Below are 15655 nucleotides of genomic sequence, written 5' to 3' on the forward strand. Positions count from 1 at the left end.
TCTTTAATATGAATGCAGCTTTTAATCTTAGCTCAGGATGTTGGTTCTTTTTTTTTTTTTTCCCCTGCCTTATTTAAAGACAGGCAAAGGATGGCAATTTATAAGCTCATATTCCTTAAACCAAATTTCTGTATGCAGCTATGAAGGGAGCAACGTATTATTGAAAATGGATGAGCGTGATCTGACTGAGATGCACATTAGAGAAAGGAGGGAGGAAAAAAAAGTGATTCTTTAGTATTTAAGAAATGTGTAAGTTTTTATGCAAACATTGGAAGTATGCAGTGGAGAAATTTGGGTTTACTGAAGACTTTGGTTTTGCTAAAATAAAAATTTATACCTTTGTTTTCTAATCAAATTCATATTCAGTGTTTTAATACTTCATTAATAACACTTTGGCAGTTGACTGAATATTAAGGGAAGTGCTCAGAGTGTGACACTACTTCTGGCTGGTTTTGTGGAATGCCTTTACTAGGATTTATGAGATAGGCCGTTAAACCGTAAGCAAGGATTGTGCATGCATATTTCACACTCACCCAATTCTGTTTCTGCTAGCAGAAGGATTTGATCGTAATCATGGGTTAGTCATAGTCCACCCAAAACTAAGCCTGTTTTAAATCATGGGTGGCACAAATATTTTGCACTGATGTCAGGCTTCAGCTGCTAGGCACACTTGCTGTCATTTGAGACCCACTGGCATTAGTTTCTGGCAGAGCTGCTGGCTTGAAAGGGAGTACCAGGAAAGTTAGTCAGAGACTTTACCTAATTAGTAGTGGGATGAGATGTATCTCTGTTGGCTATTACAAGTGTCACTACAAATCAGACCCAATACCTTTATATTCCAATGAGGCGTTACAATTCAGCAAAAACTCAGATATGTTTTCTTCTTTGCAAATGGTTTTACTGTCCATTGGTCCTTGCAGCCTTGGTTTAAATATTTACTGGTGGGGAAAAAAAATTGTTTTTTTCTAAGTTTCTCTCCATTGTTTGAGCAGTATTTCTTCCTTCAGGGTTTGTTTGGTTTGGTCTTCATGACTTTGGCTATATTTTGAATGTAGGCTTTATAGTTTGTAGAAGTAGCCTGGATCACACTCTGAGAGTGTGCTCAGTAACATAGTTTTACCATATTCGGTTCTCTTCAACTGAAAGAAGCAGCCTCTGCTAGTAAAATTCTATATTTAGTTTTGAACCAATGATTTTGCTGTTATAAATCATTGCATCCAATAGAGAAGAAAAATCGTTACCATCAGTGGAGAAACACTTACGCAAATACAAGTGGTTCTTTTACAAAGTTAAAAGAAGCAAAAAGGTGTGAGTTTCAATGTTTCTCATACTGATACCATCAGCAGAAAAAAAGATTCTACTGTATTTCTATATAATCTACAATGAAATACTAGTGAATGTTTTTTTCAGCCTTATTGAATGAGACCTGGCTGTTACTATCAATATGAAGACTACTTGCTTCTCTTTCTTTGCTTGCTCAAAACCCTGAAAAAGGCAAATAATAATTTACTTGAATCTCCATGGTTTTTTTCCGGACCTAAATACTTATGCTTTAATCTAGGAAAGTACTAATCCCTGGAAAGTACTAATCAATAGAAGAGAAACCCATGATTTCAATGTGGATAACTAGTAAAATGAATTATTGCACAGGTTCCATTTCATTCCATAGCAAGACTATTCCAAACTTCCATACTGTTCTTTATCAACTTCATGTTTCTGTGAATGATCTTTTCAGCCAAATAAGCTCCCTAGGCCACACTCTCTACTGATTCCATGCAATTCCTTTTCTTTTAATTTTTTCGTTTGCTTGTTTTTTCAATTTATGCCACTAGTTTTCCAAGTGTCACAGGCATTACTTCACCTGTCAAGTCATTCAGATCACAGAGATAACCTTTTTGTTTTCATTTTGTGCTGTAAATGTAATAAATCCTTGCCAAAAGCAAGTTTTGAATTTTATATCATGAAATTTGCATTTCATGCTCTGTTGCTTATTCACAGAAGCCATCCAATCTGAAAAGAAAAATAATACCACATGACTTGTGTAACTAATACAGACAAATGTTTCTAAGCAACTGCCTGAGCAATCTGAAGATCAAAAATTACTCATCTGAGAAACTTGCGTATAATGGTAGATAATGTATTTGTTCACAGATTTCAAGGTCTGTTAATGGACAGTTTGTAAACTGAAACAGGGCCAAAAATGTATCAAATTATGAATGCTGCAATTTATTAACCTGTCTCTATTACATAAATTCAGCAAAATAGAGCTATTTTAAGCTGAGAAACTGATACTGTGCTTCACTCCACTCTGAAATGGTCAGGCAATAGCAACCAGAACCTTAAGGACTAAGCTGATAGCTTGATTTTGTTGCAGTGCTACATTCAGATACCAAAGAGAATGGTGCAAAGAAAGTTGAATAACACAGAGTAGAATTAATTTTCTTACATTCCTTGGAAATTCTGCACTTCATAGACGGAACATGCTGTGCATAATCTGATATACACAATGGGTCTTCGGTCACATTTTGAAGCAGAACATTTGTACTTGGCATGTGCGATGGGAACTGAAGAATTCCTCTTACGAATTCATAATGCCATTTAAATATAGTCCAGTCGAGATTCTTCTGGGGCTAGCTGCATGATGGATAATTATGAGGAGTAGAGAGATTTTGCTGATTTAGCTCAAGCTGTGAGAACTGAGGTTTTAAATTCTAGAATTCTCCTGTTTAAATTCCAGTGTGTCAGTAAAGGCAGCAGACATCACAGGTCTGACTTTAATGACTTCAGTGACTTTGGGAGCAAGACAATGCATATAGATGAAAATAAAACTTATCTGACAGAACTGAACAGATATGAAATATGAACAAAAAAGTAAAGTGGAAACTAAGGGGTGGATAATATTCTATTTTGGTCGGAGCTCAGTTTTTTTAATCCATTTGAATGTATCACTTCTTTCTCAGAAAAACACTGGATTAGAAATAAAGAGACACGAGTTGAGTTTTTAGATCTGTGGGGTGTAAGTGCTAAAATAATGGGATTCACTGGAAAGTCTCTGGAAGCAATTATTAGAAAAATACTGAATCTGTATCTTCTCTATCCCCTGTGAATGCTTTGACCACTGGACTATCTGTCCCTACTCAGTCACTCCATTGTAGTCAATAAGGAGCTATGGGGTGCTCCAACCCTGCTCTGACAGTTTTGAGAGTATTCTTTGTAATAATCTTGGATGCTGCTACCCACTGACCAGAAACCCAGAGTAGGTAGCCCGTGGCCAATGCTACAGAAGCAAGGCAGTAGGAATAGCAGTGGTGTTGCCGAACAGATGGCATGCAGGCTGGGAGTAAGGTTGGATCTGTCTTCTCTTGGCCAGGAAACTTGAATAAAACCTGTTTACTTGGTGTTTGTGTAGGTGGTGACTGTTCTCATCCCATGGAGATGCTCAGTTAAAAGTCAACAGGTGTGAAGGAGGGAATATAAATATTTCTATGCTACTATAGCTGCAGGTTGTTAGGGCAAAATGCTCAGATCCAAACATATGAATTTTAATGATATACAATATTGAACTATCAATGTCACATTTCATGTATTGCAAAGCTGTACTCGACTTCAGTTTCAGCAGTTATAATCCAGAAAAAAAACCCCTTCAAACCATTGTAAACTATAACTCCTGCCATTTTAGACTCTTTTTCCTGAAGTATGGGGCAATTAATATTGTTAGCAGCTTGATGTTACAGCTCATGAATCATTGATCTTTTTCAGTATAGCAATTAATTTGCTCCTGATTCCTGACAGGTACACTCTTTGAATTTCCTGAATTAGACTTAATTGCCAGCATGTGATTAAGGAGAAATGTGAGAGTCCACTGAGATCTCCAAGCCTATGTCTGGGTCTCCATCTTGCATGTTTCGCTTTTCTTTTGGAAATGTTCTGCAAAAAAGCTGAGCTTTGATTTCTCACCCCAAAATAGATACAGCAAAAACAAAACAATGTTGCTATTTCTAACTAGCATATTTTACAAGTTCTATAGAAGTTGGATCTAGAAGTAAAATTTGAGTAAATTACTGTTTTTTTTAAGTGTCTTGGGAGTCATACTTTTTAAAAAGTTGTTTTACTGCATGTGAATTTTTAGATACCTCTCATCTAAGTCAGAACTTCACGTGTGTACTCTCTTCTTCAGTAATATTATGTGGGCCTTTGAGACTGTCCGGACTAATGAGAGGTTTAGAACTAAGGGGCATTGTCCTGTGAATTTAATTGGGTCACTATGGTGGGAACAAATAACCCAGAGCATGTTCAGGTCTTGTATTTTCATCTGTGACAAATGCAGTCAAATTCTAGTACCAAGTCCAGTACCACTCAGGTAGTAATAACAAGCTGCCCACAAGACGCTACAACACTGTCTCTTTATTTGTGTCACAGAATAGAATTAAGCTTCTGGTATCAGACAGTTACTGTCTGTTAATTTGTTTGTATTGAAGAGTGAAAATACAGCCCAAGTTGTGAAGTGGATTAATACACTATGATTTCAGCTCTTTGGACTCAGTTAATGCCTGTTAATTAATTTGTTCTAAGTAGCTGGACCAAGCAGTGAAGTGGATCAATGCACTAACGTTTTAGCTCTTTCGACCAAATTTCAAATCTAGCTTGGTGAATGAGGAGTTTTTCTGTAGCCTAGATCTAAGTGGGCATTTTGTCTTCATCACAAACTACCACTTCATTTGTCAGTCTGGCAGCTCCTGTACAGGAAAGCACAAGAATGCCAGCTCTGTAGAGCACCATGCGTGCATAGTCAAGTCTAATAGAATATATCCAGACTTTGTTGTTGTTTAGATCTATGTTTAGAACTATGATCTAAACATAATGCATTCCTGCTTTGCAGTCTTATGTAACCTATTATTTTTGCTAGGAGTCAATACAACTCTGATTTAATGGAAAGGAGGAAGGAAGTGGTGCAGGTGCATGACTGCAACATTACATTACATGCAAGGGTGTACCAGTACTAATGGAAAGAAAAGCATTGAAACTCCCTCCCAGTTAAACTGTCCTTGATTACTGCAACAAGAAACAGGCTTCTCAGACTCTTAATAAAAGGGGTCTTGTTCTGCAGCATGAGGTAACTGGCAATTTTTTTGCAATACCCATGACCAGGTCTCCTATATGTAATCTGTACTGTGCAGAGTATGATTCTGAGTGTGCCCAGCTGAGTGCACAGGCACAGTTCAGGTTGTCAGAATGTACAGGGTAGGGTTGTAGGACATACAGTCAGTGTTTGCATTGTGAGTTTTGTGAAATTTCAGGCCAAAGGCTGAATTCCTCATTTCCCTCCCCTGAGAATTTTATGGGATGGGAAAATGAGCTGTTTTTTCTGGACAGTCAGGATTAATGATACATTGTGAGAGAAGGAAGAGATAATGTTTAATGTGTGTATCTGTCCAACATGACATTAATTAATTCCCATTTTAAATAAAGACATGCTTTTATTTAAAGTGAGAAACAGTGACCTGGAAGGTTTGGAACCCATGGGTCTGCTGGTAGCTTAACAAGGGGCTTCTCTTTCTGCTGTCCTGCTTCTTGAATTGCTGCTTACAGCGTGCACACCGAGTTTAAAATGCCACTGTTGTGATTTGACAGAATATATACATTCTTTGAATTGGCTTGGGTGGCTGTGCATTGGGAAAATGGCAGGGGAGGGGAGAACAAGGTCCTGGATGTGTTATGGTGGTATTTCTCCAGCTCTAGACTGATCTATGGTATATACAAATCTTTTTGCTGCAGTACTTCATGCATGTTGTGTCAGCTTCCAATGAGAGAATCAGGGGTTAAAATACGGCATTATGAGGAATTGCTGTTACTTTTCGTGTCTTGAATGAGTTGAAGGACCTGTACTGGAAGTATTCCCAAATCTACCAGGATTTCAGAAATTTTAACACTGACTGTGCTTTTGGTGGGGGAATGGACCTGGTTATCTGATAAAGATGGGTGAAATAGGGAAGCTTTGGAGTTGTAATGCCAAGACGGATGTTGCTCAAAAAAACCCCCTAAGAATAGAAAAAAAATAGGTATTTCTGGAAACAAAAAATGTCAATTTTAGATTATTTCAGTTTGGGGAGAGTTGTATCATCAGTGTTCAAGATAAACAAATTAAAAATAAATGTTAAGGAATGAATGTTTTGCAAAGAAAAACAAGACTTGCAGAATTGCACTGAGACCTGGAGCAAGAGAAAGTGAGGTGTTATTTGGGAACACAGGAGGTGCACAGGAAGAACAGAAGGATTGTGCAGAGTTTAGAAAAGAATAGCAAGGTAAATAATCAATGTTTGGAATTAGATGAGAGGTCATTTTGTTGAGGGAATGGAGATGATGAAGAAATTGAGGGATAACAAGGAATATGTGGCAATAGAGCTTTAAAAAAATGTTGGGGAGCAGGACTGAGAAGGTTTTAATTGTAATCACAGCCTGGAGCCTTGTAGGGGGTAGGAAGAAATGTGTTTTATGCATCCATTCAGACATAGGACTGGCGCTGCAGCCACTAGATCTATTAAACAGTATACATTACTTTAACATACAGTATTATTGCTTTAGGGTATCATGAAATTGCTTTTGTGCAGCACTGTTATAATGCAATGAATTCCATAGCACTTGAGCAATCCAGAACATGGGTATAAAATGTGTTAGTTTTCTTCCGTATGCTTATAGCTGGCTGCCTTGCCAGCTATAGATGTAGCTAGCTGAGAGGTAGAAAGCTGTTTTTCCAAGGTAGGACAACTTCTTCTGTGAATAGGATTTATTTTACATAAGAAATAAATTTTCTTTATTAGAAATTGTCCTTATATCCCAGAAGTGAAACATGCAACAGCTTGTTCATGGCTGCTTGTGTTATTCCACATTTGGAGTTGTCAGTTGCCTGCTATTGACCCACAGGTTTTGTGGCTTTATATAGGTTACTGCCCCACCAAAAGGGTTCATCTTTGATTCATTTATCATGCCCTAGACTTGAGATACGTGTTCTTTCTCCTTCTCACTCTGGAAATCAGCGTGTTTTCAACATGTGTGAAGCTTGCTGGGGGTTAAAGGGAAGCTCTCACATTTTGAGTTCCTCCAATATAAGTGAAGAAAGGAGTCCACTGAGTGGACTCAGTAGGAATATTAAGAGTAAGAAGTTAAGGCTTTGTGCCCATGCTGTGCAATGAATTTTCCATGTGGCTTTGGTTAAGTCTCAAAAGGATCAGATTTGTGAAAGGTTTTAATTGCTTCAGAAGTCCACTATGTGTCTAGTACTATTTTCAATAGCAGTCTGGTATCTAACCCAATGGGAGAGGCTTTCATTAAAAGAAAAAAGGAAAACAAAGAAAAGAAAAAACCTGTTTTCAAGGTAAATTTTTATTACAGGACACTTTTCTTAAGGCTTGTATGCCTTGGCAATTGCATCAGCAAGTGCTTTCCTTATTTACACTACATTTACTTAAGGTGCTGAAGGTTTTGGGATATCTTTAACAATTTTGATTTTTTTCTGGCATGCTGTAAAAGCAGTCTGGTTTTGTTTGCTTTCCAGCGAATGTAAGCACATTAGAGATGGGGAGAAGGGTATTTTTAACGGTGATAAGTGATGTGTTGTTAGTGTATCCTGGTGAAGACAGAGGCATAAGGTCAGCTGCTGCCTTTTTCCTTAAGCCCATATTTGCAATGCTGTTTGACAGATGCAGTCAGTCAGAGCATATTTGCTTGTTTGTGTATAAGGGATACCTCATTATATTTAATGAGCAGTGTGGAACCAATATGAGATTTCCTGAAAGAGGGGGTGATTCACATATGGTTTTAAAGGAAAATAGCACTCACTAAATGATGACAAGAAAAGTCTGAAATGTTAATTTAAAAAAAGAGAAGGCACTTGGTTGTCATTTCTGTATTATTCTCAGAACAGGTAACTCCCATGGTTAATATGTACAAAAGGAAAGTTAATGGCATTTAGTTCATTATCCCCTTAGAAAAACTTTTCCCTGACACAGAATAAGGCAGGTGTGAAGATAAATGAAACTTATACTTGAATAGAAACAGGACTTTTCCATCACAAAAGATACTGCAGAGGTTCAGGGCAATAATGGAATGTATCACTTCACAAAGCAAAAGTTCAGATATGTCTCCACTATAGTTGTCATTTTGTCACATATGCATTACAAAAATGCTTTAGAATAAATTAGCATTAAAATAGTTGTGATTTACACATGACTGAATGATTTCAACAAGAATAAAATTGTTCCTAGTATGTTCTTGACTCCTCTAAAGATAAAAGGAACCTCCATCCTATAAAAATACATATAGCACAGCTAGCTGAATGGCACAGTAGCAAAGCTGTAGTCTGAGATTACCAAGTGTCTATGAAGTTAATGGGTATATTGGTTAGGCAGTGTAAGGATCTCTCTCTATATTTATGTAACAATTATAATGGTAGAAACACCCAACGTAATTAAATCAAATTCCACCAGCAATTTCCATTACCCAGATGTTATATCTGACCATGTTTCACAAGCCTGGAAGCTTATGTGCTCTGACATACCTGATACCCCTTAGCATGCTAGATTTTAGATGGATTTGTTTTTCTAAAGTACACAGTGTGATTTTTAGGGTGACATTAACAGGCACTAAGGACAAACTACTCTTGAGCAGATGTTTGTGTGTATGCCACTGACCTTTACAATTCTTAACTTTATTCATTGAGTTAATTATTTGTTTAAACAGTTGTTCATTAACTTACAAGTAAAGTTCCAGCACTTTTCTTAGATTTTCGTATTATTAAGAACATGAGAAAATATTTTTTCTGTTTTGGCACATGGTTTAGAAATCATTAACTATTGATACTGCTGATAATAACAATAGTCTGATGATAGAAATAACATGCATAAAGCAACTAAGTATTACAGCACAATTGTGAAATTTCAGCTAAGAATTATATAAAGATTACTTCTTCTTAAGTTGATCTGTATGCAGTTTTAGTTTTTCAGTCTCACATAGTGATGTTATTTTGTAGGAAGACTTACATACCACTGAATGCCACATCCCATTTGCTATTTCAGAGGAATTTTTCTTGCAACAAGCATCCAATTAATTTTGTTTATTTTTTGTGTTTGGGACTGGCCCCATTTTATACCATCAAGCTTAGTATATAAAAACAACTAAATGGTAAGAAACTCAACCACTTTTCTGGTCGCCATAGTGGATTACAGATTGCCACTCCAGTGATGTTTCCAACCCTTATTGTGACAAATCGATATCAGTATTCAGCCACCTTATTCCCATGACAAGTTCTAATGAAATTTTCTTTGCTAAGAGTAATGGTGCCTGCTACTGGATAGTGACTAGGCCATTCATTCAAATATTCAAGTACTGCAATGCTCCCAAGAACCCCTGGTAAAAAGAAAGTAAAAACAAAACAGAGTGGAGAGTTCTCAAGGGATCTGGGGAAACTGCAACTTGCATAGCATCATAGTTTGGGCAGACTGGCATCTTTCAATAAAAGCCTAACCTAAATGGTGGAAAAATGAGGAGGCTGTGTTTGTTGCTTGCTTAATGTGAATAGGGAATCAAGCTTTGTTGCCAGTGAATCAGCATATTGGGTACTGAACTATTGTTGTACCGATTCCACATCTAGAAAGGGAATTTAATGAAGTCAAAAATAGGGTGTAAAAGCTGGTTATGAAATGGTGGACAGTGAAATGATAGTTGGATTCTGACCAGGTAATCCACTGTCCATGAAAATAGTAGCTGGAAGATAGCGATCACAGATGTGATATTGCAGTTAAATAGTAAAACTAAAGAACCTGGTAGGATTTATCTCCTACCACTTTGGTGTCCAAAAAAAAAAAAAAAAAAAATCAGAAGACCAGAATTCTTATTTTTGGTGCACTTTTCTTAGGAAGGCATATGTTTATTATAGGTTGGTTTGTTTGTTTAAATTTTGCTTGTGGATGGATGTTTCTGGACACACACCTTAGATTTCTGTTTGTTGTGCAAAGCAGCAGGCATGGGAGAAGCAGACGGTAGTCATAGCCATTGGCTCTCTGGGTGCTGACTGAACACCACCCATCTGGGACATGCCATTCTATGCTCTCTGGACTGCCAGCTCCAGACTCCTGGCACATAAATATTTGTCTGGAGTCATGGCTGCTAGAAAGACATGGTAAGTATTATAGTCTTTGACCAGCTGGTTCCAGTAAAGATGACGGAAAACTCCGTTGTGTCAAGGAGTTGTGTCAAGGGGCAAAAGAAGACTCCTGTCATAATGCTAGTCTGATATTGTAAGAAAATTTGAAGCAAAATTTTCAACTCTATCTGGAGTAATTTCATATTCCTTGTGAGCTGCTTCTTCAAGAAATTAAATAGGTGAATTCAGTAAAAATTGTTATATATGCAATATATCCACCCATGAATGAGAATCTTTTCAGTGTTTTGACTGTTGAATCAGGTCCTAAGTGCTCATGTAATTTCAGATTCTTTGGCTTCTGTCTTATGTACTGGTTAAGAATCATCCAGTTGAAGCTGCTTGGCATTAAGCAAAATGTTCTTTCTTTTTCCCTGTTCTTTACAAATGGGGAAATCATTATCATAACCACAAACAGCACTGGATTATTAAATGTGTTGGTGAAGTACTCTTGACCTTTTCTTTCTTTCTGTTTACCTGCATTCCATAGTGATGCTTTTGGCTACTCATTTAATCAGTCATGTTGCTGTTAGACACTAGGGTATGAGGAGAAAGAGAGAAATCGTCATGAAGAAATCAGTATTTAAAAACTAGCAGTGACATTTGAAGAATAAACGGTGTGAAACATACTCAGAGAAGTGCTTACATTTCTGTGCCCAATCTGCTGAAGCATTCTTCTCCATACAACAGACAAATTATGTTTAAAAACAAACAAACAAATAATACTATTTTTCCTTTTTTGTTCCAAAGTCCTGCTTGGAAATCTGGACTTGAAGGCCTTAAGTCTTACCACCCTTCTGCTTTCCTTTAGAACTTTGCTTCTTTGTATTAATGACTGCAGTGTTGACTCATTCAATATAATTTGGCTTTTTCTTCCATTTGTGGACCTCCTGGGAAAGTGTAAGGATAACCTATCATAAGAAAGTGATGAATTAATTGCTTGTGCATCTATGACTACCAAAATTGGGAGATCTAGATATTGAACAATCTGAGCATTCCTTTTACTCCTCAAACTAGCGTAGAAAGAAACATGCAACATTCAAGGTCAGGTTGGACGAGGCTCTGAGCAACCTGATCTAGTTGAAGTTGTCCCCGCTCATTGCAGGAGGGTTGCACTAGATGACCTTTAAAGGTCCTTTCCAACCCAAACCATTCTATGATTCTATGATACAAAGAGATGTAAATCTGAATAGATGTCTTGGGCATTTCCAAAGAGCATGCATCTCAGAGTTCTTCCTTACATTTTCATGAGCTGAAGGGCAACCATGAAGGTAGGAGTTAGCACAAGTGAAAATTGTGATCAGTTGAGCACTGCTGCTGCTGAACTAAAGAATTGTTATTTCCTTTTGGGCATACTGGTAGTCAATTTTACTCTCCTTAGAAATGTCATAGACATATGCCAGCCAAACTGTCTGCTGTGTTTACAGTGTAAGTGATTTTGAAAGCTTACTGCTCTGTGCATTTGCCTTTGGACAGAATTCAGCTCTTTCTTTTTTGTTTGACACTTCAAATGTTTTTATCTTGAACTTTCTCATGCTTTTTTATTAGGGAAAATTCTTTGGGGAGAGGAATTGAAAGACAAAAATAGGGACCCAAGTGGCCCACAGACTGAAAGATTAGAAGTGTCAAAGTCTTTGAGAGAGATGGGAACTCTGTATCAGGGTGAGGCTCAAAAAGTTATGAAAATTGGCAAAATTGTGAGAAGGGATTCTCTGCATGATTTCCACTGCTCTTTGACTTAATCATGTCTAAAGCTGACTGTTGAAGGCTTGAGTTTCCGTTGCTGCTGTTGTCAAATTTGAAAAGTGATGCTAAAGCTAGTAGAGGTAGAGCAGTGTTTTGGTGATGATAGATTCATGAGATGAGAGGTATCTGTACAGATGGCAGCAGGAGCAGCCTGTGGACTTCTTGACTGATGGATGTGCCACCAAGAAAACTCATTCAGCTTTGCAGTTTTATAAAAATACAGCCTAGGGATGAAGCTTTCCTTATGTAATAAAGTAGCAGCTATTAAAACAACAGCATGGATTCTAGAACTGACTGAGAAACTTAGGTTTCTGGAGTTTCTGCATTAAGAGAGCAGAGAAAAGTGTTATCTGTAGGGTGTAACTGCCTTATTAGAATTAGACATTTAATTCAACCTATGATTTCTTTTGTAAAACTGTCACGACAACCTGAATGAATGGTAGTGATCTAAATCTTTTTCCATTTCACAATTCCCAACACAGTACAGATTTATGCGTTGGTGGGGTTATTTGGTGGTTTTTTGGGTTTGGTTTGGTTTTGTGGGTTGTCCCCCCCAAAAAAAAAAAAAAAATCAAGGGGAGAGCTTTGGGAGATGGAGAGAGGCTCTTTTTTACCTTGGCAGTAGTAACTGTGCTTGGAGAAGAGTTGCAGAGACACTAGGAGGAACCAAAAGGAAGGGGGTGGTCTCTGGGAAACTGCAGCTCATGCAGAGAGAGCACCGAGAGGATCAGAGATCAAGGGGAGAGCTTTGGGAGATGGGGAGAGGCTGTTTTTGACCTTGTTAGTAACTGTGCTTGGAGAAGAGATTTGTAGAGACTGTAGGAGGAAGCAAAAGGAAGGGGGTGGTCTCTGGGAAACCGGAGCTCATGCAGAGAGAGCACTGAGAGGATCAGAGAGCAGAAGGGGAGGGAAGGCAAAGGTGTGACGGTCAGAGTTTTCTAGGGGCCAGAGGCCACTGTGAAGAGTTTGCTGTAGCTCATAAAGTGCTGAATTGCCTGAAGCTCAGCTAGAACTAAATACTTGAGAAACCCAGCAGGAAAAGGAAGGCTTGTGTATAAACCACTTCTACTTTTGTTCTTTCTGATATAGTAGCATGAGGTTTCCTCTAAGGAAAAAAAAAAAAAAAAACTCAAAACACCCAACACAAAAAACCCCTACTAGCTGATATTCTAAGTTACACCTGGGTTTTGGTGTCTATTTTTATTTTTAAGTTACAAGCTTTTGGTGCTTATTATTGAGAGTTCATTAGCTGGGGATAGTCTCAGTACACTCACCTGTATGTTCTGTTTGATTAAAAGCCTGGGCTGAGAAGTGACGGAGTATAGATGCAACTTGAGATGTGAAAATCATGTAAGACATTTGAAGTGTGGCTTTTTACAGGTCTCATGCAAGTGTTTGAGGTAATCCAGACCTTGTTTAAGATTTATGATTTAAGCAGTCGTCAGGTTAGGATGGTAGACACACTTGCTGAGGTTTAAAACTAGTCTACAGGAATACAAAATTAATATGGCCTGTCCACTGTCACTGTAATAAGTGGAATAACCTGACAGATTTAAATAAATAGTTTCATATGTTATCAGTGATTGCTGGAAAACGTATAGGACAAAACCTAGAATCTGGTAGTTCATGTTAATTTTGCCTAAAGATGCAGGGAATGGAAATAACGACTGAACATGATTTTGAAAGTCTTTGTAATTGGTCTTTTTCTTTTTTAGGAAATCTTTAAGATAGAAGGCAACCTTGGAATTCCAAGACAAAAAAGGGCTATTTTGGCAACTCCAATATTAATTCCTGAAAATCAAAGACCACCATTCCCCCGATCTGTTGGCAAGGTAAGTCAACTAAGAACTGGATTGAATTTTGATATTAAGTAATTGATCTATTTCTCTTAAAATTTTGTAATGCCTATCATGTTGGTAGTAATATCCCAGGCAAAATTAAGAAACATAAAACTGAACAGAGAAGATTGTTTTACTGTTTATATTGTGTAGACAGATGAAAACGGCTTTGTATTCATGGCAGACTTTAACAGCATACATTCTGGTAAAAAGCATTAATCAGAGACGTATGTTTTCATGCAGCTGCTATCTTCAGTAGAGGTTGCTGCCTACCCATGTATCTGTGCGTTACACTGGGGCTGAAATCTAGGCCAGGAATGTTCTGAAGAATATCCTACTGCATAGTGTGGATTATCTTGTTTCTATTCTCAAGACCTAGAAGGAATTCATAAGGCATTACATGTAAAACCGTCTTTTGTTCATTCCTTAGTTAATTTCTAGCATCCAAAGAAAAAATAAGTCTTTGCAGGTGTTTTTGGTTTTATTTTTTGTTGTTTGCAAAGGTCTGACAAAGAAGTGGAAAGTTTTTCTCGTGTCTGCAGGCAACCAGATAGACGAGAGTTCTAACAGACACTTTTCCAGAACTTCAGATATACAGCTTGCATGTACAAAATCACTATAACTAAAATACCAATAATTGTTCAAATGGCCATTTAGGCATCAGAAGTTGTAATTACATTAATATATTTTGCATGTCGGTGGTTTTGAAACAGGGACTACTATGCATCGCTCTAACTTTTGTAGGTGTGTTAATGACATGATGGCCTATACAGCTGTGGAGTCTATTCTTAATTCCCACTGATACGATCGCTGGAGCTAAATGCACAGCTTGAGGGCAGAATTTTACTCTACGATCAATGTGTAATGTAGCCAGCTGGCACCTAATCAGTTACTTTAATAATTAGGAAAGGTTGTTTTCCTGTCAGTAAAAGAAAGAATAATCTATGAAGATTTACTTTTCTCCCCTTTCCCCATCAATAATTTATACTGATCTCATAAATTTCCGTAAGTTTTTCTATCTTTCTGAAGTATTTTGTAATGTGTCCTAAAATTTCTAAAGCCAGTTCTGAACTTTTCCCTTAACATTTCAGTGTTTGAGAATTAATGATCAATAACTAAAGTAAATATTGTTGCTTAATATGTTAGTGATAAATAGTCAATTTTTAGGACTTCTGTTGCGCAATTTTAAAGCAGTGAGAGAATTAAAAAGGTTACTTATACACAGATCTATAGTCTTTCTCTTTTTTGTTATTGATTTATTTTTTCCTGCTCCGTTCCACTCCTACTGCTTGTGAACACTGAGTTTTTAAATCTGAGGTAGTCCGAGTTGCTCTCTAGAAGTGCCTTAATTAAGTATTTTTATTGGGAGTTTAGAATTCTTGTCCTGGTAACTGAGGCTCCTTAAGCAGAATGAGATGAATCGGGTCCTATTTGTACTTAAACGTTTTCCTAGCATCTTGTCATCTTGATTTGTTATCGTTCCTGAAATGCTAGTCACAAGGATCACAAGTGCATTAAATGATGTACAAACACAGAAGTGTAAAAGCATCTGGCAGTCTGTTTTTCAAAGGCCCTAAGATACCTATCGTTGACTAATGTTTCAATTATAGGAACTGCAAATGATCAGCACATTGAAATACTTTGAGCTGTCATCAGTTTTAAAAGTCTTTAAATATAATTTTTTTTCAGTATATTTCTAATTTAGGTATCTAGACGTGAGTATTTTGGTTATCGCAAGTAGTAACATAGAGTGTATATGTGTCAAGTGAGACAAAAATTTTAGAGATATTTAAAATAATAAAATTACATATTCTAGGTCTACTGCAGTAATTTGCAACCGAGTACTTAAAGCATAAATAAAAAGGTTTGGAGCCTC

The 15655-nt window shown here is 37.2% G+C and overlaps 1 protein-coding gene across 2 annotated transcripts in view; it reads left to right on the top strand.

Annotated features, from left to right (window-relative positions):
• The window catches only part of CDH13 (cadherin 13), a 521177-nt gene that overhangs the window by 193448 nt on the left and 312074 nt on the right, over positions 1 to 15655 (top strand). For both annotated transcript variants that reach the window (XM_072871837.1, XM_072871836.1), the window contains exon 4: positions 13657 to 13773. In XM_072871837.1, the coding sequence (XP_072727938.1) occupies positions 13657 to 13773 (117 nt within the window). The remainder of the gene's footprint in view (positions 1 to 13656; positions 13774 to 15655) is intronic.

The sequence above is a fragment of the Ciconia boyciana genome, chromosome 9, assembly GCF_034638445.1.
Source record: "Ciconia boyciana chromosome 9, ASM3463844v1, whole genome shotgun sequence".
NCBI classification, from domain to species: Eukaryota; Metazoa; Chordata; class Aves; order Ciconiiformes; family Ciconiidae; genus Ciconia; species Ciconia boyciana.